The sequence below is a fragment of the Corapipo altera genome, unplaced genomic scaffold, assembly GCF_003945725.1.
Source record: "Corapipo altera isolate COAL_440 unplaced genomic scaffold, ASM394572v1 24, whole genome shotgun sequence".
NCBI lineage: Eukaryota > Metazoa > Chordata > Aves > Passeriformes > Pipridae > Corapipo > Corapipo altera.
In genome coordinates this window covers 4,114,248-4,139,574 of record NW_020884903.1, presented here as the reverse complement: position 1 = coordinate 4,139,574, position 25,327 = coordinate 4,114,248, and the positions used below count along the sequence as shown (strand labels likewise).

General features: G+C 38.1%; 1 protein-coding gene across 5 annotated transcripts in view; it reads left to right on the top strand.

Moving 5' to 3' along the window:
* SPIRE1 (spire type actin nucleation factor 1) overlaps window positions 1-25,327 on the top strand; it is a 126,823-nt gene that overhangs the window by 82,956 nt on the left and 18,540 nt on the right. For 3 of the 5 annotated variants that reach the window (XM_027650987.1, XM_027650985.1, XM_027650989.1), the window contains exons 5-9: window positions 6,376-6,459; window positions 7,967-8,131; window positions 14,520-14,606; window positions 14,984-15,113; window positions 18,678-18,719. In XM_027650987.1, coding sequence (XP_027506788.1) covers window positions 6,376-6,459; window positions 7,967-8,131; window positions 14,520-14,606; window positions 14,984-15,113; window positions 18,678-18,719 — 508 coding nt within the window. The remainder of the gene's footprint in view (window positions 1-6,375; window positions 6,460-7,966; window positions 8,132-14,519; window positions 14,607-14,983; window positions 15,114-18,677; window positions 18,720-25,327) is intronic. The other 2 variants (XM_027650988.1, XM_027650986.1) reach the window with 1 other exon arrangement.

The following is a 25,327-nucleotide window of genomic DNA, read 5'->3' as shown; positions in this document are numbered from 1 at the left end:
TTTGCAAGGTGAAATTTTTCTTGCAAGTTTACTGGGGTGTTTTTTCAGCTTACTGGCAGCATCTGTGTGCTGCTTAGCCTCTGTGAAAGGTCCCCTTATTGCAGACCCACCCTGGGTACCATTCTGATGTCATCCAGAAGTGGTCTTTTGGTGGGCCAAGACCACCTAAGTCTGTGCCCTGTTGTTTAAGCGTTTACAGATGATGAGTAAAAGATGGAGTACAGCTTGTTTTTCATCTCAAGAAGTGAGCTTTCAAAACTGCAGTAGGAAAATTCTACAGAAAGGGGATTTCCCCCTTTTTTAAATTTTTTCTTTAAATTGTTTTGGGGAAAAATGGTCCACAAGGTAGAGGAAAGGCACATATGTGTGGCAAGGGGCAAGACAGTAACTGCTAAAAATGGACCCATGTAAAAGAAAAGATTAATCTTTTTCAGGATTGCCCAGAAGTCATTGAGATAACCTTTGTTGGCACCTAGCCATGGAAAGAACTGTAGGCGCAAGTAAATTATGTCCATGAGATAAAGCAAATGTTCCTGCTGTGAAGTATCTGAAAAGGTCACACACGTTGCTCAGAAATGGCATCAGTTGTGACTGAGAGAGGCAGGGAGAGACTATACAAGCAAAGGAATGCAGAAATTGCTTCTCTGGATCATACAGGGGACTCACCTGTGATGCTGTCCACATTAAGGACCTGCTTTGTTGATATGTTGATGGGATATCTGCCCTAGTCCTCCTTCAGCTCCCCGTTACTGCCCGGTTTTGCCTTTAACTGGAGTTAATGTTCCATGTGCACTTAATGGCTGAGTGAGCCAGCAATGTACCCTTGCTGCAAAGGAGCCTTCTGGTGTCCCGGGCTGTATTAGGAGGAGTGTTGCCTTCAGGCCAAAAGAGATGATCCTTCCCTTCTACTCAGCACTGGGGAGGCCACAGCTGCAGTGCTGCATCCAGTTCTGGGCTCCTCAGTGCAAGGGAGACGTTGACACACTGGAGAGCCCACTGAAGGGCTAGGAAGATGATGAAGGACTCAAACAGCTCTCCTGTGGGGAAAGGCTGAGAGACCCAGAACTGCTCAGTCTGGAAATGAGAAGGCTCAGGGGGATCTCATCATTGTCTACAAATACCAGAAGGGAGGATGCTGCCCAGTGACAAGACCAGAGGCACTGGACACACAGTGAGACACAGGAGGGTCCTTCTGAACATCAGGAAATACTTTTTTTGCTGTGAGGGTGGCACAGCTGTGCCAAGCACTGGCACAGGTTGTCCAGGGAGATTGTGGAGTCTCCATTCTTGGAGATATTTAGAAGCTGACCAGACATGATGCTGGGCAACTGGCCTTGTGTGGCCCTGCTTGAGCAGGGGAGCTGGACCAGCTGAATCCAGAGGTGCCTTCCAACCTCAAACACTTTGTGACTCTGTGAGTGGTACCAGTAAAGGGTGATACTGGCCTGTAGCAGAGCTAATCGTTCATGAGAGGGCTGTGGGTGATAAGCTCTACAGCTGGCGCAGCTGGTGCTAAAAAACATCATGTGATGCTGGCCAGCATAAAATAGAAGATGTGTCCAGTAGGCAGATCTGTCACATAAGGTTTGACTTATATCTCAGAAATATTTAGAGATTGATGTACACCCTAAAGCATCAAGATTAATATTCCTTCCAGACTAATTAAGACTTTGTATATTTTTATAATTGCCTACATCTCTGATTGCAGGGAAAGTCCATGCTTATTAAAAACTCATCCATAATTTCATTATCCACAGTGTGCCTTGTAATTAAGTTTTTGGTAGAACACAGAGAAAGCTCCCAATCTGTCATCTTTGTACTGTTCTTTTAAAACATTTCTGTCTTTTCTGATGTAAAAACATAATTCTTTCACTCTGCCTGGATATATTTCAATCTGATCTGTATGAAATGTAAACATACAAATCTAATTAAGTACATGCATAGAAATTAAATTTTTCCATTCATTTTTCCTAGTTTCATGTCATGCAAAGATTCAATTGGAAAACAGTTCTAATGAAAAAAGTCAGGTGTTACTTGCCATTTAACCTGGCTATACTGCTGTATTATTCGTACAAAATATGATAATAGATATAGTTAATAGGTACCTAAATAATGTTAATGGGTAACTTATTTTGGAAATACAGTCATTAGCCAAGTTACTCTTAAAAGTCTTGTGACTGTGAAAGCTGTCAAATACCCTGCTGCTTGGATTTTCAGAAAGCACAGCTGGAGAAAGAAATGGATTCACAAACTTTTCTGCTCACAACTTCACTTTCGTCTACACTTCCAGGCCTCCAGTGACTCCACTCTTGCAACTGTACTGTTGTCAGGCTTGCAACCGCATTGTGATCCCTCTGATCCCTCAGTTTAGGAGATTTATAATACAGGAAAATGTTGCCGGTTAGTGTTTGGTGGGGGAAGATTTGGTTTTATTTTCTTAAGTGGTGCAGGCACTGTCACTAAATCAGTGTTCCATGCAGTTGGTTTGGGTTTTTTTCCTCCTGTTAAACAGCATAGTTATGTTGAGCAGCATGGGGACTATTGCCCTCTCCAGAACTGAGCAAAGTGCATCAACCCATACCACTATATGTGAAACCTTTGTCTGATATCAACTCAAGAGGTTTTCAGGGACTGATTTAACTGATCCTATCCCCATGTGTGAATCACATGGGATTTGGGTCTTTTCAAAGAACCAGGGTAATGCTGCTGGCCAAACCCTTGGAATTTAAACCCAATTTGAATAGCTGAAGATATGTAAAAGCAGGTTTTCCCCATGTGCCTATTATATATTTTTAAATTGAGCCTAAATGTGCAAGGATATTTTATTAGCTTCACAGATAGTGAGTAAGAATCAATTCAATTAGTGAACAAATCATTCCTAATTAAGAGTATAAACTGGAAACTGCAGTAGCCCGTGTTCTGCAATTGGTGAAAGACAAAGTTCAGATCTGAATTCCCTAGAATACCATATTCATTGAAGCATTGTGCTTTAGAGAGCATTTTATGGAAACAAGTCTTTGACACTGTGCTGACAAGTGTCTTATATAAACTCCCATCTGTCACTGAGCACAGAAGAGTGCATCTCAAATGTGGGCCACGCAGCAGCAGCAAATCAAGTGCCTGCTTTTAATAGTGCAGCAAGAGGTTTGAAGACATTTGATATTTTTATTACTAGCTTTTGTCACAAAATGCAGTCTTTTAAAAAAATGGCCAAATGCTGTAATGGTTTAAAAAAAGAGGATAAGCTCTTGAAACACATTTTGTACACTTCTAAACCTTATTTCCTGAACAAACACTCAGACTGAATCAGGTCTGTGGTATGGATCTGAGGTTCTGGGATCATTTAGATCATTTAGAATAACCATTTTAAGATGTTACTACTTTCTGAAATGGAAATTCTTTTAGGGCATGTATTTATTTTGCTGTAATAGCTTTTCTTAAGCCATTGTCCCAAGGGTAAGCACAAGTGGCTACAGCAGCTGAGGTTAGTCGCAGGTTTTGGATCACAGCTGAGTTATGATAAAGGGTCTATTGTATTTTAAAGGTGTTGGTTTCTATTATTTACAATGAAGCAGAGGCAGAAACGCACTGATGATGGCTGGAGGTGCTGGAGGGAAATCCTAATGTTCCATTTAGTGTAGGAGTTTAAACATAATCATTTGTCACAGTGAATTTATTCCTTCCTAAGCAGTACCTGGCAGGTGTGGAAGAGTTAAAGAAGCCATCCTAAGAACTAACGGCAAGGGTAGAGCACTTGCTGATTTATTTTCTCCCCAGTCTTCCAAAGCTTTGTAACTTCTATAATGATGGAAATTCCTTTATTTTGTACTCTTCTCCCACTGATTGCATAGCGGGCAGCACTTAGGGATCTGAGCCAGGTGCTAGGAAGGGGATTGAACTATCCCTGTGAAATGGGTGTCTGCTGGTACAAGAGCAGCAGACAGAGCACTAAGCATGAGAGTGGGGCATAATAGAAGCCTGGCTTTGGCAGTAGCCTGTGCTTGTACCAATTCATTTGTACTATAAACTGTACTTGGAGAGATCTCCTGGCTGGCAGGTTTTGCTCTTGCAGCTCTCCAGTGCATGGTAGCCGGCATCACTTACACCTGTGCTTTCTCGAGTAGAAACTCCCCCTCTAGCTATGTTCCAGAGAAATTAATTAGATTGCCTTATTTAGAAGATCTTTTAGCTGCTCATGGGGTTTTTTTCCCCTCTTCTTATTTTCTGTTGTTAAGAAAAACAGGTTGTAATCTTTTTAGCTTCATGGAATATTTATGTCAGTCAAACACATTAGCCTTTGGGCATAAAGCAACCCAATAAACTGTATGGTAAGAGAACATGGTTGCTGAGATGGGTAATTGTCACCAATCGTGTTGAATGGTTGAAGTATAGCTTAAGCAGCTGGAATACGTTATTTTTTTAAAAATTAATGTGTACCTTGCAGTATGAAAAGGAGCAGCAAATCTGACATTTGTGAGCTCATTTACTAAAGTTACTTTTTGGTTACAAAGAGAAAAGGAGAAAGTATCAGAACAATTTTATGTTTTGCAGATTATCAATAAATGTTAGCAGTTTGCTAGAAAGCAAGTAATTTACAGTTCACAGATACTGTATTTGAAATTATTATTGCAACTGTGTGATACAGAAAAGAAGAAACCCTGGATAGCAAAATACATATAAGCAAGGCCTTTATTTGTTCTTTCCATTTTTCTTTTTTTTCCCTTGGAAAGGGCAATTGCCTATAAGTGTCAGACTGACTGCTGACCACAGCACCAGGACAACACAAGTTTCCATGAAGACATTCTTTCCCAATTAGGTATCCTGTTGTGATACTGCAAGTCATGCCAGAATGTTCCCACATTGTCCTGTGATCTGTCTGCTTCTGTTAGTGTAGGTGATTTATGGTTTTGAGAGTCTTCATGTAAATTATATATTTTATTTATATAGGGTAATGGTAGTATTTCCTCCTTGATGTGAAATCAATTGTGTTGCTTATTAAATAAGACAATAAAGAACCCATCTGGTCTCTTTCCAAAACCTCTGTGGTAGCTGACTCACATTTGCTATCTCTGTAGCCAGGTTTGGGAAATACTTGTGCTGTTAAATGTGCAAGTTAAGCACTCTTCCCATGCTTCCATTTCTTACACTGAAATGTTGGCAGTTTGGAAATTGGAAGTTTTACTCCCAGGAAAAAAAAAGTTTTAAAAAATATTTGCTTTTATTTTTTCTTGAAAACTTAGAAGCTGAATTGAGACTGATTGTTCAGTACCATTAGAGGAAGAGCTTGAGTGCTTAAAAGTAAGAAATATACTTTTGATAAATATGTCTGTCACACCTCTGATCTGTTGCTTTAGTCTCATATAAAATAAAGAAGTAGTTAGCAGAGGACTTAACTATCCATTTTGAATATACTAGTGAGTATGTAGAAAAGAAATCAAATTAAACATTGTTAAAGATTTTTTGTAAAGCTCTCTGTGAAAGTAAAGTACGTCATTGAGAATTTGTTTGTACTACTCATTCCAGAACATTTCAATACAGAAATAAACAAAAATAAAACAACATTATGAATATGCAGGAGTTAATGCATAAAAAATAATTTGCTTAAAACCACAGCCTTCCAAATTTTTTTCTTGCATTTGTCTGTATGCAAGCTTGCCTGTTCTTTGGTGTGTTCTAACTTTTAATCATTTTTCACATTCTTATTTGTATGAAAGCTTCTTTTTGCCCCTTTGCACACAATCTTCTCCATATTTTCATGATCTGATCTTGTCCACAAATAACAGTTTTCATCTTTGAAAGATGTTTCTCTTACTTACATGATTTTATTATTGATATTTCAGAACCTATACCCGTGTTATACAGACTAATTAATTACAATATATATACAAGTCTGTTCAGTGTAAAGATTTCTCGTAGATTATTTCTCCTGACAACTAATGTTCTGGGAATTTCTCCTTCTAAAAAATGAAGTCTTGAATTCAACAAATAACAATAATTTTGGTATGAATGGGATCCTTACCTTTCTGTGTTGTAGTTTAACAGACCTGCCAGGTGGTTGTTTGCTTTTTTTCTGTGCATAGCTAAATTTTAGGGATTGAAGTTTCCATGTATAGTTTTTCCTCCAGCATGTTAGTACCTGAAGTACTTTCATACTCAAAACTTAACATTTTTTGCCCATTATTTAAGGTACGCTTTTCAAGGAAGAGAAATACATTCAAATAGTGTTTCAAGTTACTTTTACAGTATTACTATTCAAGTCATAAAACATTCAGTAGAATAACCAAACAACCTGATACAAGAGATGTCAAAAATCAAGCTGAAATTTTACTTGAGAGTAACACCATCATTCATTTATTGACTCCTTTTCATTGGCAGAACCTGAAGAAGATTCAGGAAATGGACAAAGAGGGAAGTGATGAATCCAGCACAGATCTTGATGACTTAAAAAATGCTGACTGGGTAAGGCAACAATTAAATAGTGATTCAGCATCATTACTAGTAATTTATATTTCTTTATAAAGCTTACTTAGGGTGTCATTACCTTCACTCTCATGAAATCCCACCTGAAACACTGTGTCCTGCTCTGGGTTCCCCAACATAAGAAGGACATGGACCTGTTGGAGTGAGTTTTGAGGAGGGCCGTGAAGATAATCAGGGGGCTGAAGCACCTCTCCTGTGGAGACAGGCTGAGAGCGTTGAGGTTTTTCAGCCTGGAGAAGAGAAGACTCCTGGAGACCTTATCACACCCTTCCTAAAGAGGGCCCACAAGAGAGCTGGAGAGGGACTTTTTAACGAGGGCCTGTAGTGATAGGACAGGAAGAATAGCTTTAAACTGAAAGAGAGTAGGTTTAGATGAGATATTAGGAAGAAATTCTTTACAATGAGGGTGATGGAGCACAGGAACAGATCTGAGCAATCTGATCTAGTGGAAAGTGTCCCTGCCCAATGCAGGGGGGTTGAAACTAGATGAGCTTTAGGATCCCTTCCAACCCAAACCATTGTATGGTACTATGTTAAAATCAGTCTCTGTTCTTTTTACCATATGAATTAATAGTAACTAATGACAAATTAGAACCAAATGAGTCTCAACTTTCATTTCCTGACAGATGAAACAATAGAAGTATTGAAGCAATACATTTCCTTTAGACTGCTTTCATGGAGAAGCTTTTGCAGTTTAAAGAGACTGGATATTTAGGCGGGAATCATGCTGACTCACCTTCAGAGGGGCAGTCAGGGAGTAGACAGAGCTGAGGTTTTCCAACGATGAAAGAAAAAGGTTACAGGGAAGCTCTTAACCAGGAAATAGCTTTTTTTTATTTTCTAGTTTCTATTCTTACCAGTTCATAGATGAATATTATGAGGTTCTTTAAAGGACTTGATTTCAATTTCCCAGTCTTCTATCCACCACTTTTTTTTTCTTCTCTCCAGCCATTCTGCTTCCCAGAAAATGAGAGGGAAGTGTTAGTGTGTGTTGCTCTTACAGGCAGAGCCAAAGGAAGTTGACTACTGAGAAGATATTGCTGGATCTTAGGATTTGGAGTCCATTCTAAGATTTCTGTTTGAAGAACAACTACTGGGAAATTTTGCAATGAAGTTCTGGGCAACAATGTTTCAGATTCAGTCATCATTTTAATTTGCATAGTATTAGGTATAAGTCTAAAAACTTTAAAGGCATGCTTGCAGTATACTTGAAATGGGAATACAGATGTAAAGTATGAGAATTTCAAATTCTTTTTCTGTATTTGAGGTGAGTCTGCTGAGTTGCAACAAAGTTTTGTTACATTCACGAGTGTTAAAAATAGGCTTATATAAAATAAAATGGATTTTGATTGATGTGTTAAAAATAAAATAGTTCAGCTGTACATATTTGGTGGTGCCCTGGAAGGAAAACTAACAACTTCGATTTAATATGAGTTGTTATTCAAGGTAAGATATCAAATAAAATTTCTCTCTCTTTTCCCTTCAGGCTCGTTTTTGGGTGCAAGTGATGCGAGATTTACGGAATGGTGTTAAACTTAAGAAAGTTCAAGAGCGTCAGTACAACCCACTCCCAATAGAATATCAGCTCACACCCTATGAGATGCTGATGGATGATATTAGATCCAAACGCTACACCTTAAGGAAGGTCATGGTAAGTCAAGAGAATCACTAGAATTTGTCAAATCTGAAATGTTCTTTTCCTTCTTTTATCTTCTTCTTGTCTTTTCTTTTTTTTTTTTCTGAGAATCTTGAAATTATTATTTCTTACAGATACTAATGTTCATGGGTTTTAAATGGCATCTTAAATTTTCATAGTGCATTGAGAGGGAAAACATGAAACCAACACATGTAGTGTATTTTGTTTTCCATGTGGCAGGCATTTACGATTATGAAAGACATGCTTATGCATCATATGCTTGAACAAATACCTTGCGTTGCTTTTGTGATAACCTTAAGAGTCATCTCAAAAGTCCTGTCATGCTTTCAACTGAGAGACTCTTTTAGACTTTTCTCATTGGAGAGAACATTTCTGTTGATTTACAGTATAGTTTTTGGAATTCCAGAATGTAAAGTGCTACCATGAATGACAGTGTGATGGGAAAGGAAAACCTACAGGGGTTGAAAACTTATATTATCTATTGCCTGTATCACAGCGCTTGAAAACTTATCAAGATCTGTTATGAATTTTCAAGGAATACTCAATGTAAAAAAAATTAAATCTTCCATTTTTAGAAGTTGAGCTCAGTTATTTTCAGCATATTCTACTGTCACTTTCAAGTCAAGACAATAAGCCAAAGCAAGCTGGAGAGTGTTCATGAATCTCCTCCTCCTAGATTCTCATAAGGGTGCTTGTAAGATTGACTTGAGGTACTCTTTTTATCAGAACCAATTTAATATTTATTGGTGTCTCCCTTTCTTTCTGTCCTTTTGGGTTATATTTTTTTCAGCATTAAGAAGCTCTTCCTGATAAGCTAGCAATCAATCTAAAGGGGTCCTTATCTCTAGAAGGACATTTTATATCCCTTTTTCAGAGGCATGTATTTGGTCAATATCAATATTTATACCTTGTATTTACTTATCTTCCCCTGTCATTAGTTACAATGGAAGCATTGTCTTAGAATATTCAGTGTTGAGATGTATTTCCTTTCCTGACAAATTCTGACACAATCTTTGATGGTAAGAAAGCCGTGATTCCACCAGAGAAAAAATCAGAGGGGGGGGAGGGAGACAGATGAGAGAGGCAGAAAGTGTGTAGCATGAATGCCTTTTATGTTTGAGCTGAAAGTACTTTTCTAATCGAGATCTGGATTTAGACTATCTGATTGTATTTATTTTCTGCAGCAGATGTTGCTTAAATGTTAAATCAAGAGGGTGAAATAGAAACCCAGGTAATGATGTTATCTGTCTTCCCCCTAACAATTCAGAGAACTGTGCTAAGTGTTCTTTCTACTTGCTGCGAAAGAGGAACAGTCCCCTCAGGACCTTGATTACTGTATGCAATCAGAATAGTCGTTTTGTTTGAATGGGAACCCCTGGGTCATCTAATTTTGCTTTTGTCAGACTAGCTTTTAATTCATCTTCTGCTAAGCAAGCTCCTGCCTCTTCAGAAAAGATTTTCTTCATTATATGGTATGTCTTGGAGGCACAGCTGCTCCTCTGCTCATCCAGGCTCTCACTGTGTACAAAATCCCTGTAAGGATCTATTTTTGGCCTGCTATCTTGTCAACTAGATAGATTGTCAAAGTGAACTCTGGGCATAAACATGAATTGAGATTACAATCTGCTGCAGGTACCTGTAGGACTGTCTGTGGTGCAGACTGTGGTTCAGTCTGACAACTGCTCCTGACATGGTGCTAGAAAAATCACTTCTTTCTTATTGGAAACCTTAAATTCAGTAACTTGAATCCTGCTGTAGGGTCTGCTTGAAGACTGTGCAAAGCATGTTCAATAATAAGACTGTAGCTTGATATGGAATGCGCAGAGCCTGAAGGATTCACATAGAATTACAGCTTTCATTAGGTTGCATACATACAGCATCTTTTACCTGACTATTATGGGTCAAAGCTGATTATATGTATTCCCATCAGAGAAAATCATTGTGGCTCTTGAGAAGAGGAGAAAAGGACAAGAATCTTAAATCTTAATTTTTAGGCAGTCTAGAAAAAGCGGATTATGTTTCTTTCTATCAATCAAAATGGATGTTTGGCAAAATTTTTATTAAAAGCAATTTTTGCTTTCAATTTATAGGTAGTAGTTTTAGACTTGGTAGCTTGTGAAAACACACGTGCTACTAATGATAAGAGGCTAGTAAATTTTTTAAGTAAGTCAGATGCAACATGAAATCTTCATTGTTCTTTTTATTAATATGATGCTGTGTTTAAAAGAGTAGCTTGATCTGTCCATGGCTGCTCAGTACTCTGAGCAAAAATTAGGAAAGGAACAGATGTTCCTATTAGGAAGTATTTTGGTGTTTCAGACTGTCAAAAGTACTGCACTAACAGACAGCAATAACTGGAGCTGCCTGTTCTCACCCACCTTCCGTCATAGTGCAAACATTCAAAATGTTTTGAAGATTGTCAGATTCTGGGCTTTTGGTAAATAACTGGTTTAATTTGTCTCAGTGACGTTGGCATTTCTATTTCAGGACATATGAAAATAATTCCAGATTTGTCATCTCTCCATGTGGATGTAAGAGTCCTCATTTCTGTGGTTGCTGTGGGAGCAAGATAGCTTTCATTCTGGCATTTTGTGATCTTTAAATATCTACCTGGAGAGATTTAATAGTGTTTTTCTCCCATGGAGCACCCACTCCCACAAAAGTTAAAAACTGTGAACGTGGGTAGAGTCAACATTTACTAATGGAGAAATTGAAGAGTTGTATTGCTCTTGCAGGCTTGATTTTTCTTTATTATGCATATGTGTTGAGCTACAGTTTTTAATTTCACAGTGATTCACAATTAGCTCTCCTTTCTACCCACCTCTCCCCCTCCAAGATGTGCATCATTCGCTGTATTTCTTGAGCAATCCATCTTTATAGGTAACAGCACCCTGTCTTCATATTCAGGCTCTTCACAAACAACTGTGACAGTGGTATTAGCTTGGCCGTGTTGCAACGGGGGAATTTAAATATATAGGCTGAAGTTATTAATATAAAAAATATCCAGTAATTTGAATGTCTAAGCTGAGAATCTTGTAACAGGGGTTTTGGTGTGTTTTTTGAAAACATTTATTTCTTTGCAGTATTTAGCATCTTACAGTACTTACTTTAGTTGCAGTAACAGCTGTGTGTGGACAGTATTTTCATAAGCAAGATTTCATATGTTTCAAGCAAGACATAGAGAATGTGAGGAAAGGACTTTGACCAGTTTGTCCAGCTGGGCATTGTAGAGTCTTTTGTTCTTGTAAACACAAGGGTCTGACGTAGTTGTGCTGAGTGGCATTCAGTTGCATTCAGCAGGGAATGCCGCTTTTTCGTTTTCCAACTTGGTCACTCTTCTACAGAAGTTTAGAAGTCATCCTAAGTAGAGCAGGGAGTTTTACAGCTCCTAATCGTGCTTTAGGGATATTCAAAGGGGTAACTCTGTGTAAATACTGTGGTTATCATGTGGTATCATAAACTTGTCTCTACAGTAGATGTACAGGAGCAGCAGCGTGAATACCTTATAATGGGAAGTACCAAAGCGCTTCGTTCTTGGACACTGCTGCTTGAGCTTGCTGTGTGGTGTCACATACACACTATATAACAACTATGTTAACTAAAACACTATACTATCTGCATAATGCAAGATGGTAAATGTATATCTACTTATAGTACTTTAATTCACCATAAAATTTTATCATGAGCTGTTTTGGAAATGATGTAGCATGCCCCCTCTGTCTGTATCAGTGTCTATGCAATTTCCTTTTAAATGGAAATGTCTAGATAGTACAAAACAATATCAGTTTCATGTTGGCTATTATTTAGAGATAGCACTCTCCTACTTAATGCTGACAGCTTTAATAGTGAGACAAATAAATGGCTGAAATAATTAAATGTCAATGATAAATGAAGTTATTTTTTTGAAAGTTATGAGCAATGTACTTCTTGTTTGGAATCACCATTTTTAAGGCTTTGGGTTTCACCCAAAGGTAACTAAGTACTATTTGCAGTTATTTTTTTAAATGGCAAATCCATATTTATATATTAAAATGTAATGGTAGCAGGTTGTGAGTAGATGATTACATGCTAATTTTTATGTGCAGGTGTCCACATTTATGTTTGATTTTTATAATAATCGGTTATGCTTTCTCCTCACTGCTATTTTTAATGCATACTGCTATACAAAAGCTGGTTTACATGAAAACTTAGTATAGTTTTACAGTGTTTTTACAGTACTTAGTATAGTATAGTTTTACAGTGTTTACTGGTTTGCAGCTGGGACCAATCTGGTATGTGGGGGGAAAAAAAAGGAGCTAAATTTGTTCCTTGGTGATTTTTTTCCCCTGCATGTATCATGGCTGCATCTGTGGAATGTCTCTGATTTAGACTTTAATCAAGAGCCATGAATTTTAATTAAGTAAAAGTAAAGAATGCATTTGAAATTGCTCATTACAGAGAGGGCTAGTTTGAGTAAATAAAGAGATCTAGTGTGGACAGAGAGGATGAAGGCTTCTCTTCAGTATCTTCCATATCAGTATCTTCCATATCAGTATCTTGTTTGAGCGCCAAAGGTTCTGCTGTGGGTGCTCCCACTCTCTTGGCTTGTTGGCTGTGAAACATCCACTTGCTTTGCCACCAGCTCCCCATGTATCCTGTGGAAAATCACTTAAGCAAATCGTACATTTCTTCTTTTCCAATCAGATGGTAATACTGATACTAATTATACCCTGATGGCATTAAGTCAGGGCCTAGAGTGCCCTGAGGTGAAAGGCTCAGAGCCATGTATTATTTATTTACTATTGTCACGGAGAGGGTTGTTCCCCAGGGCTAGAACAGAGATTATCAGTTTACAAAACGGCTGTTCTGATGGTAATAATTCTCAGCTTCAGCTATCATCTTTGACATCTGATGAACAGTAACTCAGGGAAGAGAGACTTCTCATTTCATTAACAATCCTCCAAAGCCTTTTGGCCTCAAAAAATTGCTCAGTCTTTAAAGAGAAGAAATCAATCACACCGCTTAAAAAAATATTCTCCTCATCAGGAAATGTCAAATCACCATTTAGTATAAACCTTTTCCATTTTAATTTTTCTGCACTGTTTTTAAGAAGATGATGCACGTTGAAGGGTTTAGCAACTTGGTATTCTCTGCCAAGCAACATGAAATTCACTCTAAGGAAGCTAAGGAGGGTGCCACAAATAGAGTTTGGACTGTGTCTGGGGTAGAATATCTCCAGAAAGAGTCCTCAGAAAGGCAATTAAGTGTTCCCCAGGAGGGACTCTACATCTTCTTCCTTAGCGGGAAAGGGATGAATCTTCCCTGGGAGGCTATCACTCAGCCTCAGCCTGGAAACAGGGCATACTTGAGGTGAGCAGAGCTTGTACAGAAGCTGCTTGGCATTGATGAAGTTCAATTAGGGATCATATTCAGGTGAATATGGCATTTAAACCCATTTTTCTGATTGCACCATTCCATCTGGATAGCCAAAGGGCATGTGATATGGCAAACCAGAGATATGTCTTTACATATGTTTTCTGGCTACAGAGTTTGTGTGAATGGAGTCTCCCAAAGAAATGAGACAACTGGCCTTTAAGAAAATAAAAAGAAGTGCTGAAACATGGGACAGTTGGTCTAAGAAATACAGTCATGTATTTCATGTCATATATGGTCATGGGAATTTCTGTCAAATTGGAGGATAGGGCTGATAGCCAGCTACTGTGTGGTAATAGGAGGTGCCAGAAGGATGTATGACATAGGATGCTCTCTCATCCCTGACAGTGTGCTTGGGCACTGTGCTGTATGCTGACCGACCCCGACAGGTGCTTTTTGTAAGCAAATCCATACATTTATTCCCAGCTTACAATGTATACATTCTTTATGTGATACGAGAACTTCCAGTGCCTTCTTTTATATCCTATACATATAGTGAACTGATGACTCTTTCCTGTGATGTCTTAAGTCTAAATGAGTTCTCAGAGAAAGAAATGTCTGTGTCTTTGGAGAAAACCAAACAAAAAAAGCAAACAACCCTCACCCAGCCCCTGTTCTACAGAAATTTATGATTTACAGAGAGGAAAAGTACTTCTCCCATAGACACGATTGCAGCCTTGACATTTGATTTCATCATTTCAAAATCCTAAGTATTGCTGATTAAAGCTGCTGCAGTTGTGGTTATTTTGCAGCTATCAGCAAAGCTGAGAAGCTGTTATGTATGTTTTTTTGCTTGACTGTGCTCTGCATATAGATTATTGCTCTGCTCAGGACCAGTGGGATTTTACGTCTGGTGCAGGTGTCAGAACACTGTCAGCTCTGTCAGGCTTGTTGTGAGTTTTCAACTCTCTCATCTGCATGACTGTGAATGTAAAACACAACAATATATGTTTCACTTTCTCCTTTCCAGGTCAACGGTGACATCCCACCTCGATTAAAAAAGAGTGCCCATGAAATAATCCTGGATTTCATCCGATCGCGACCTCCATTAAATCCTGTATGTAATCCAATGGGCTTCATTCCTAACAAAAACTGTGGCTTTTTAAAGCATGTTTGTGTCCAATGAATATGTAAATACCACATTTTCTGCCATAGGCTTTCAAAAATATTGTCTTCTGTATATATAGAACAGGATCTTGAGTGTGCAATATCTTGCACATACCGATGAATAGCTGTTATTACCAGCAGCCCTTTATCTCTGGGAAATCATCATGCATCAGGGAGAAATAAAACCCTATTTTTTTATGTGAGGTTTAAAATTGAGTGCATGTAAAATCATATCACAACATTCCACATTTTTTTTCAAAAAAAGTGTGAAATCTACTTTCAAGGAAGCAGTTTTTCATGTAAATATGATTATATTTATATCCCAAGGCCTCGGCAAGGAAACTGAAACCAACCCCACCACGGCCACGCAGCCTTCATGAAAGGATACTGGAGGAAATCAAGGCGGAGAGGAAGTTACGTCCAGTCTCACCTGATGAGATAAGGCGTAGCAGGCTGGGTAAGCACATTGCCAGTTTTTACCCGCAGCATCCACAGAAAACTTCCCACACGAGAAGCAGCAATATTAGCCATGTCTGTGCAGGTGTCATGAAGGATAAAATTATTCTCAACACTTCAGAAAAAGAAAGAACCTACAGGATTTTCTAGGCCTATGCAATTTTTGGGCTAAGCTATATTTTAAAATACGAAACCGAATGGTTCAGTTTGATTCCATTCAAGTTTTTAATGTAAGTATTAGATAAATTTAATGGTATTATATTGCTTGTTGCACATGACAGCTAATGTTAGAGTTGCTCAGAATGGAACAGTTTTTTCTTCTCCACAGTGCAGTATGCCTTACATATCTGCAAGTCTTCTTTACATGTTGTTTTTAATTAATTTATTCTCTGTGTTTCCTGTTGTTAGTGTCATCAACTTCCTTATTTTAATTTAAAACCTGCTTTTATTGTGTTTGCTGAATCTGTTGCACTTACTTTGAATCTGAATGTTTGCTTCATTTTCTAAGTTGTGGAACATTTCTTTGTAGATCATTTTAGTGGGAAAATAATTCAGACTTGCACTGCAAAACATTTAATTTCTGCAGTGCGTATTTAACAACCCGCTATGAAATTATACAAAATACTGTACTGTGCAGCAATCACCAGGTTCTGATGACAAAAGAATGACAAATATAGTGTTATATAGTGACTTGATTGCTTTAAGAGAGTGGTATTTATCTGTATCAGAAAAACCAAACTAGCTGGATTCTTGAAGAGCAAATGTGGCATCTTACATCTGAAAAGCATGAAATAACCCACGTACGTACTGTCTATCCCTGCTTTTTGCAAAATATTTGTGCTTTCCACGTGCTCAAAGGCGCTGGTCCAGATTCAAGTGGATTGTGACAACCCATTGTCTCTGGAGAAAAACAGTTTCATCAGTCTTGCTTTGTTGCATTGTTTTTGAAGTGCTTGATGGAGTTTGGGGAATGCTTGGGTGCATTTTTAAAAGCACAGTGTTTTGAATATTGGTTTTTTGGGCCTTCCAGTTTCTGGTTTGGATTAGTTTTATGCTTGCCCTATCAATTAACATTTCTAATAGACCTACACATTTTTCCAAATGTAGGAAGCTTGTAAAAATGTGGAATGATTCCTCACTTTTCTTTCAAACATTTAATTTCAGTGTTTTAAATGTTCTCCATCTGAGAACTATCATGTCATCTCAGGGGCAGCAAATCTGATCTAATAAATCTTTACAATTTCTAACTGATATAAATGGCATCCAATTAGGTTAGTAAACAGTTTCTAAAACCAATGCTAAATTTTGGACTACCACTGGTTAGGACTTCTAAACTGATTTTAGGGCATGGCCTCCAATGAGGGATACCTCTCTTCCACCAATTCTTCATTTTTTGCTAAAGAATTAAATTTTTGTGTTTTGGAACTCTAGTAATTCCTCTTAAGTCCAGTGAATTGATTGGATTAAATGCCATATTACTGTAGGTGTAAAAAGGGATGCATGCAATTTTTTTTCCTGAGTTTATATTTGCTGCTGGCATGAAGAAGTAAAAAGATCACAGGTCTTTAAGATAATTTTTTCTTGTGTTGAAATATGAGGGTTTGTTCTTTCTCACATTGAAATGATTGCTATGCCCAAAGTTGCTTTTAGAGTAGAATGTGTTTGTGCAGAATTGCAAATGGAGTAATGCTAGTGGCATTCAGTATGGCACAAATAGATCTGCCATGCAGTTTAAATGACCACTGAATGCAATTTAGTGTAACAACATGTAAAGTAATGAGGCTTAAGGATTACAAATCTAACTCCACATGGGACACTTACACCATCTGGACAGAAATATTTGTTGCTATTAAAAAGGAGGGGGGAAAAAAAAGCACATTAGAATGAAATATTTGGGAGCATAAGGTATGTTTCACGTGTCCCACAGTTACTCCTTTTTGCTCAGTTTATAGCAGTCGAGAGCACAACTACACTTGACTGTTGGGGTGAGGGGGGCTATACTCCTGCAGTTCCTCCTCTGTGATCTGAGTGTACCTACAGCATGTGTTCCCAGCAGCCTCAGGCTTTGTCCCTCTGCTCTGCACAACACATGGTACAGGTAAGACCTTCTGTACCCTGAGCTGCCACTGAGAAAAGGCAGCCTCTGGCTGGCCACTCTCAGTCTAAAACTTATTTGGAAATGATGATTGAAACTTGGTAGCTGTTCTCACAAAGGGAGTGTTTTGAGTGGAGGAGCTGAAGTGAGCTTTCAAATGAGCTCATAAAATGATCAGCATAAACTGTCAAGACAAACACAGCTTTGAGGTACATGTCCTTTTAATTAAAAGCATGGATTTGTGACTCAAGCAGGTGGAGCTATTGGAACTTAGAGAAAACTTTGCTTCATGTGCGTGTTTTATCAACCTTCAGTTAGGATTCAGCATGAGGTGATAAACACCCTTATGTTTTAAAATGTATAATGCTTAGTTTGGACAGGGATTTAAATAGTGCTTCGGTAGCTGTTATGTATGGCCGATGTTGTCTAGTTAATGAACTACAGAAAAAATACCAACTCCCAAATCTGGCTCTGAGTCAGCCACCTACAGCATTCACCACTTTATTCTCATGAGCAAAACTTGTCCCAGTATAACCTTTTTTTATAAACACCTTTTAATGCAGTGGTATGTGTGGCTGACAGGCTCTTTCATACCGACTTGCATGTTTATCACCTGTCAAGTAAGACATGTAAGCTCTTTTTTAACATTTTTGTACATTCTTGTCATTGGGGTTGGCCTGCTTATCCAGATTAGTGCATTGAAATTTTATTTTCAGTTGAGTACTATTTTGAGTGTCTGCTCCCTGAATTACATAGTTTAATTGGAAATATAGATAGGTCTTTCCAGATATAAAGAACATCTGACCACTTTCTTATCTAGCAATAAAATAGTTAGAGGCCCAGGAAGAAGAGAATATTACTGATACATTTTAAAGGCTAAGTGCACCTGAGGTTTTTGAAAAGCACAGGAATCAGCACAAATCAGATATTTTTTGGCCTTTTTTTCCATCCTCTTCAAGGAAAACTACTGTTCAAGCTTAGCTTGAATGTCTCTCTTTATTAGTTTAATTATAATCATTGGAGATTATGCTTAAAAAAATTAGAAATATCTTTATTTCAGGTCACTGAAACTTGTGTGAAACGTGGCTTTGTGCTTTCAATTTTCTTTTCAGCTTTCTCTCCTCTTTCCCTTTTCCCTTTTTCATAGGATTTTATTTGAAAATACTAAATTTTTAAGATACTTGCCTCTTGTTTTGATATTTGATTTATTGAATTCCGAAGATCTCATTCTACAACTATACTAATATATTTATAATTGCTCTGTTTGCATATCCCATTTATGCTACTGTAGTTTTCAGACTTTGAGCTTTACTACAGTGAAGCAGGAGTATGTCTGACACATTTTGGATTTAGACAACAGAATCCAAAATGTCTTAAGTGGAGTTAATCTTTTGTTTTCATTATCCCTCTGCTTTTCTAATAGCTGAATCGTTTTCTTGTTTTGTTGTTTTTGTTTCTTTTTTTTTACAGCAATCCGGCCACTTAGCATGTCTTACAGTTTTGACTTGTCAGGTAAAATGTCCTACACCACCTGACCTGTGGTTATTGTGCTTATTGTGAAATTTGTTCCATCTGTTTGTTGAATTCACATTTAGGAAAGAAACTTGAAGGGATTCTTCCAATACATGGTCAGTGAAAATAAAAAATTTATATAAATTAGCTATTGGTACCTACATTTCCCTTACCACAAAACATTGCCTAGGTATAGGAAACATCTGCATTTCACCTGAAGTAGAGTGCTGGAATTCTGCTTAAACAGATTACCAAAATAAGGTGGCCCAGAGGAATTCCAGACTCTTAAAAGGATTGCAGAATACAGTGTCACCTTCAAGTCTGATTGCTTTATTTATTAATCTGACTTTTTGACTATACCATCTTTTGCAGTACTTCATTTCTCACAAGGATCCAGAAACTAGCTTTGAACTCATCTACCTTTCTAGATTTAATGAAATATACCTATGTATACTGATCTAGAAAGAAACTGTCAGTTCTTCTGTGTGTCTTTACATTAGAAGCTTTGTGAGCTGTGAAATCAAAGAGGTTCACTAAAAAAGAGGCTAAACCTTCTTTCTTTACTGATCAGCAAAATAAATTGATAAGGTTTGGTGGTAATAACTGTTACAGGGGATTCAATAACTGATCCTTTATCAACTACCTAATATCAAATTTCAAGTTTCCTCTTTGTAAGCCATTAGTTAGGACATGCAGTAACTGTATGAACATATTCTACTTGAGAAACAGCAGTGTCAGATAGAGTCTGTGCCTGCTAGCCAGAAAATAAATTCATTCCTTCCTCATTATACACTAACTTTCCAGGATGTTCAGGCTCAAAGATTCCATCATTGATGTAGGAAATACTCAACATCAGCCCCAAAGGTTTGTCTGCTGAGGAGAGCTAGCTGTCTTATGCTAGCTCTTACCTAATTTCCCTTAGGTGACTCCCAAAAAGAGTCTCCAAATAAATCCATGCTCTCTGTACCCGCTCCCCTCCTTCCTTCGAGTTATATGTAGAAACATCTCATCTGAGACTTTTGCAGAGTTCTCATCCTCAGTTTCTCCATGCACCCTTTAGCCTCATCTGGTTGTTTTCCCCACAGAAAGGCATAATCTGATTGAAATGCTGGCATATTGTGAATTAGAAAGACGATATAGAGGTTTTTCAATAACTATAACATAAAAACTAAAATAGTTATGCAATATGGGAACACAGTCCACAAGTGACCTACCCGTGAATGTGGTTCCCTGTTCTGGCTGAGCCAAGTAATCACTGTGGAGCAGGGAGGAGGGACTGGCTGCTCTCTCTCCTTCCCAAGCTCCCCTCTATGCATGAGATTCCTCTTCCTCCTTTATGTAAGCCCTGCTCATTTATTCACATGTATTACACACCCATGTAAGCCAGGAACAAATACTTTTAATTTTTTAACAGGTTGGTTTTCTGCTCTTTTCGTGATTTAACCCTTTTACTGTCTGATCAGATGATCAGAGAGCTGGCTGAGGAGGGCAGGTGATGGCATGGGTGAAAGGGAGGAAGAAACAGGCTTTCCCTGTCAGAGGTGGTGACAAGCTGTTAATCCAGCTCAAGCCTTTCTGTGAAACCTTACACTCATGGTGCATTGTACAGCTACTACAGCTGTCTGGTGGGATTAAAATTACGTATGTACATGGTATCATGTTTTACTCTACCAAAAGCTGCAGGGTCCCCAGGGCCTCAGATAGCAGCATAAACAGGCAAACTTTAGTTTTTCAAGAAGTATCACTACTTTCAGATACACCAGAAGTTCCATCAGTTTTGAGACTATAAAACTGCATGTGCCAGTGACCAACAAAAGAGAAATGTTCAGGTCTGTCCTTTGACATGTGTCTGTCTGCTTCTTCCTTTGCCTTTTATTTTTAAGAATTCTGAGACATCCTCATTTATTTAAATCCCAACAATGTTTTGCAAAAGCTCCCTTCATAATCTATTAATTCATCACCATCCTGTTTTTATTTTAAAGAAGTAGCTTTAGCAATCTGTACTGTACTTTGATTTGCTCTTTTTGACTGACCACTGAAGAACTCTTCCTGGTTTCTTTGTCCATTTCCCAAATGTGATTGGTTTTGTTTTTTCAAATCATGTAGTTATCAGCAAGTATGGTGTGACTGAATGATCTGATAAATTGTACTTAGAAGTAAATTCTGGTGATTAAAACATTCCAGTTAGATAGATGTGAGACAGCAGATGAGCAGTACAAGCAAATTAAATGGGTTGGGATATTGATAGTAAGCAGATAAGCAGTAATTTTGAATGGTTTGCATGCTTTTACTTTTTTCATTATTTTGGAGGCAGAGAGGCTGTACTGTGCTTTCATTGCTGTTTCCACACACTTGCCTTTTCACTGCTTTCATTGCTCTCCGCCTGATGGAATTGCTGTCATGAAAAAACCCACAAACCAGCTGAAAACCAGAAGTGTTTCCTACTAAGTGCTAAAGGACAGGTGCAGGTTTATATTATGCATGCTGTCTGTGATGGGAACGATGCAGACCAATGCTGAAAAGACTTTTACTGGCACTGAGCTGGTGTAGTTGGTATGTCACAGTGCCTGACCCCAGGCATCTGCCTACTGCTCTCATGAAGAGGAGAGGAGGGATGCCTGGGACCTCCTTTTACACTGCTGTTTCCTACTGGTAGAATAGGAGGAACCCATAGTGAGATATCCAAGAGGTACTCAGATATCAGGTAGGGACAGGGCAGTCACTGAGACCAAGACAGTCATTGCCTTCTTCCTGTTATAGAAAAACACCTTAAAAGCAGTTTAATTTCAATGCAGTGTTGAATGCAGATCAATCATTTCCACTCTTAACACTCCAGTTCTTACCTCAAAGCTGTATGCATGGCTGCTTCAAGGTTGTTATTTCAGAAACAATTTGTACATTGGGGGATGTGCAGGGAGAGAAGAAAAAAAAGGAAACTGAAGCATTTAAACCCAAATTTCATGGGAATTATTACTTTTAGATCATCTCTGCCTCAGACCAGTGTGAGGAAGGACTCCACCAGCTCCTGATAAAATCTTAATTTAGATAACACAATATGATGAAAACACCAGCAAAGGGCTGGCAGTTTGTTACACTGATTTATTAGTTCTCATGTTTGACTTCAATGTCTTAAGTCCACTGAAAGGAACAGCACATCTCTGTTACCCTTATTCATCATATAAGAATACCCAGTATATCGTGATCCTAACAAGCAAAAAGTAAACCTATATTAATTCTGCAAATCCATTTTAGCCTTCTTTTAAATGCAGTGTAAAATATTATAATCTTGAGGAGTATATTTGCTGTCTAGAGCAAATTCATGTTTCTCTTGTCACTCTTTGCCAAGGAGAGCTGGTTAGGAGGCAGACGGCATATGGTTACATGACTGCTGTGGTTTGCATGTAATTTGTGGTCTGCTTAATTCCTTGTTTCTCAAGAGACATAATCTTACACGTAAATAAAGGTTCATTTCATATTATCCTAGGGTGGGGGTTTTTTGTCTCCCCTGTCTTAAAGCTAGTCAGGGAAGCCCAACAGAATGATCAAGTAATCAAATCAAGACCTTCTCTTGATTTGCCTGTCATAATGATAGCTTAGAGAAAAACTCAAAAGAAAGCAGACACATTCATCCAATTTGCAGGTGCTGTTCATTGTACTTGCTGCCTGAAAACATGGAGAAGTGACACTCTCTCAGTGTGTCTGACTCTCTAATAAATTCTTGACCCGGGGCCATTACAGACACAAGCCTTTTTTTAATGTTGTTGGAACCATCTTCAAAACATCTATGAAACCAGAGATTGTGAACTCCTATCAGTTGAAAAAAAAATAAATTTAGGTTTTTGTTTCAAAGAACTGTCCATTGATTTCTCTGTCACGTTCATTTTTATAAACATTAGTCTATTTGTTTTTTCTGCCTTGTTTATCCTGATAAATTTTATTTTGTTTATGACAATGTACAATTATTTGCTACCTAGTAATGTTTCTGTTGCCTGAGTACATCACTAAAATAGCTTAAACAGAGTAGTCATTTTTTGGTCTGTGTCTGCTAACAAATTCAGGTTTTATTTATGGAACAAGTGATTTTTCTTGAAATCTGTTTGTCGAAACTAAGATTTCATGATGTTTTTCTTCAATTATGATAATCCATTTATTCATATGTATCCTGTACTGCAAGTGCAAGAATGAGAAACTGAACTTGATTGACCAAATGGATTTTATAGATTGGATGCTTTTCTAATTTTGCTCTATTTTTTTAATTATTCTTTAGTGCTTACAAGTGGTAAAAAGTCCCTGGGTTTTTTTAAGGAAAGTATGGTGCTAAATTATATATCCTACTGAAGAGCCCTTGAAAACAAATACCATGTTGGGTTGTCTTCTTGATTCACCTAAAACTTCTCTTGTGTTTGAAGAAAACTCGAACCAACATATGAAGAACTCAGAAATATGTGTAACAATTCATACATGTGTGACTTCAAATCACAACTGGTTTAGGCTTCACAGATAGTGATTGGCTACATAAATTACCTCCAAAATGGACCAGAAATTTCCATTTCTGGGGCTTAAAAGAAATTGGGCCTAATTTTTAGAGGAAAAAAACTCACACTCAAAACAAACAAACAAAAAACTACTAGAGAAGAATTTATGATGTGAAAACACCTTCCATCATCTGCCATAGTGCTAGGGCATGTCTAGTGGGTGTTTCCCCCTCTTTCCTTTCCCCAGACCTATTGTATGTTTTATTTTTTGGCAGGAGGGCTATGCTTTGGCCTTCCCATCATTTATTGTCCCAGTGAGTCCAAGAGTGCTTACAGGACATTCTTCACCCACCCTACCATCAGGCAGCGGAGCCACCACCCAGGAGGTTTAGGGGAGAAGGGGCACCACCTTTAGCTGTTGGGTGGTGATGCTGGGGCTGTTGCCCTGGACAGTCTGTTCAGGAACCACCCTGTGCAATCGAAAGACAAGTCAGAGGCTTTTTCTTACTCATTTGGGAAACCCAGAGCTTCTTCAATCAATCAACTGCGTGCCAGCTAATTATGAGGTCTCAAGAAGTGGCATTGGCAGCAGGGAGGGGAGGCAGTTTGGGTTTTATTTTCCTGCTGTCCCTTTCTGGGGTTGCGTTTAGCAGCTCTTAGAGCAGGAATGCATTTGATGTGGAGGACGCCCATGCTGTACTCACAGAGATCTAGAAGGAAAAAAAACTCCATGACCCATAAGCCACAGTGGTAGTCAGGACACCCATTAGCAAAGCCTTTGAAGATAGGAACTAAGGGTTAGAGAGTCTAAGTCTTTGATTGCAGCTCTTTGTAGGGAGGACCTGAAGGCAGTAATGACACTGTAGTACACAGATTCATAGGTTTGGAATGCCACTATGACTTTAATAGGCCAAATAATGGCCTTTTCTTATACTCCCAGTTGAAGGTATGATTTACAGAGGAACTATAATATATCCTCTGTCCTTTCTAGCTCAGTTTCCAGCATTTAACTATAATAACCTGAATAATTCTTTAAAATATATATTGATTTAACTTATTCCTCTCCTTATTCTGTTTCAATAGCTGCTCTGGTGAGAATGTTGTAAAACAGACCTGCTACCTACTGTAGCTGAGCTTTGTCTAGACTGTAGTTTTAATTTACCTTGTGCAAAGATGGCTTTATTAATTCAAATGGTGGTGTAGCAGCAGTGACTGTGTCTGTTTGTACCAGGACAACATGTAAGTAACTCCAAATGATGGTGAGTACTTACATTGTTGGCACTCTGAATATCTGGATGATATAGTTTCTCTGTCACAGTCCTCCCAGTAACCTAAGCTACAAGTCTTGACCTTCTGTGCCTCTTTTCACCATGTGTAAAAATGGGAATAATAACTCATCATTACCCTTATAATACCTAGAGGTACTTTGTTATTACAAGACTGGGGAAGGAGTCCTATAATTACATGAGTAGAAAAACACATTTGTAGAAAGACCAGATGCTTAGGCATATATGCAAATGAGAGATTAACAGCTTCTCTTCCTTGTCCCTCCAACATAATTTTCTTTAGCTTGGAATACTGCACTTTGTACTTTTACAGGGATAAAACTGATTTATCAGACCAAACTCTAAGCTCTTCTAAAATATCAAAGCCTAAGTCATTATCTTAATGCCTAAGCTAAGCTAGGCTAAGCACAGCAGACCCAAATCTTACATTATCTGAGATGCATCTTCATTGCACACTGGCAGAAATCCCAAGTAATTTACTCCGTGGAGTTACATCCTTGTAAAACTCATGTAGATGAAAATAGAGCTGGAACCTCCTGTTTCTGCTGTTACATGAAGGTCTGACATCACAGACATATTTTTAATACAAATGGCCATGCAAGCCTAAGAGTTGTGCATGTGTTTGATGAATGCTTATTATTTACCTCATTTTCATTCCGTTTCTGTATACTGCAGAATAAAGTGCAATTCTGTCCTCACAGGAAAAACAGGGTTTACTCCATGCTAAACCTCCTAATTTCTGTATGGTGTTGTCATCAGATTCACTGGAAACCCACTTGCACAGATATGGTTGTGCATTCTTCTGGTACTTGTTATAGTTAATTATAGGTTATACATTGAAGGAAGA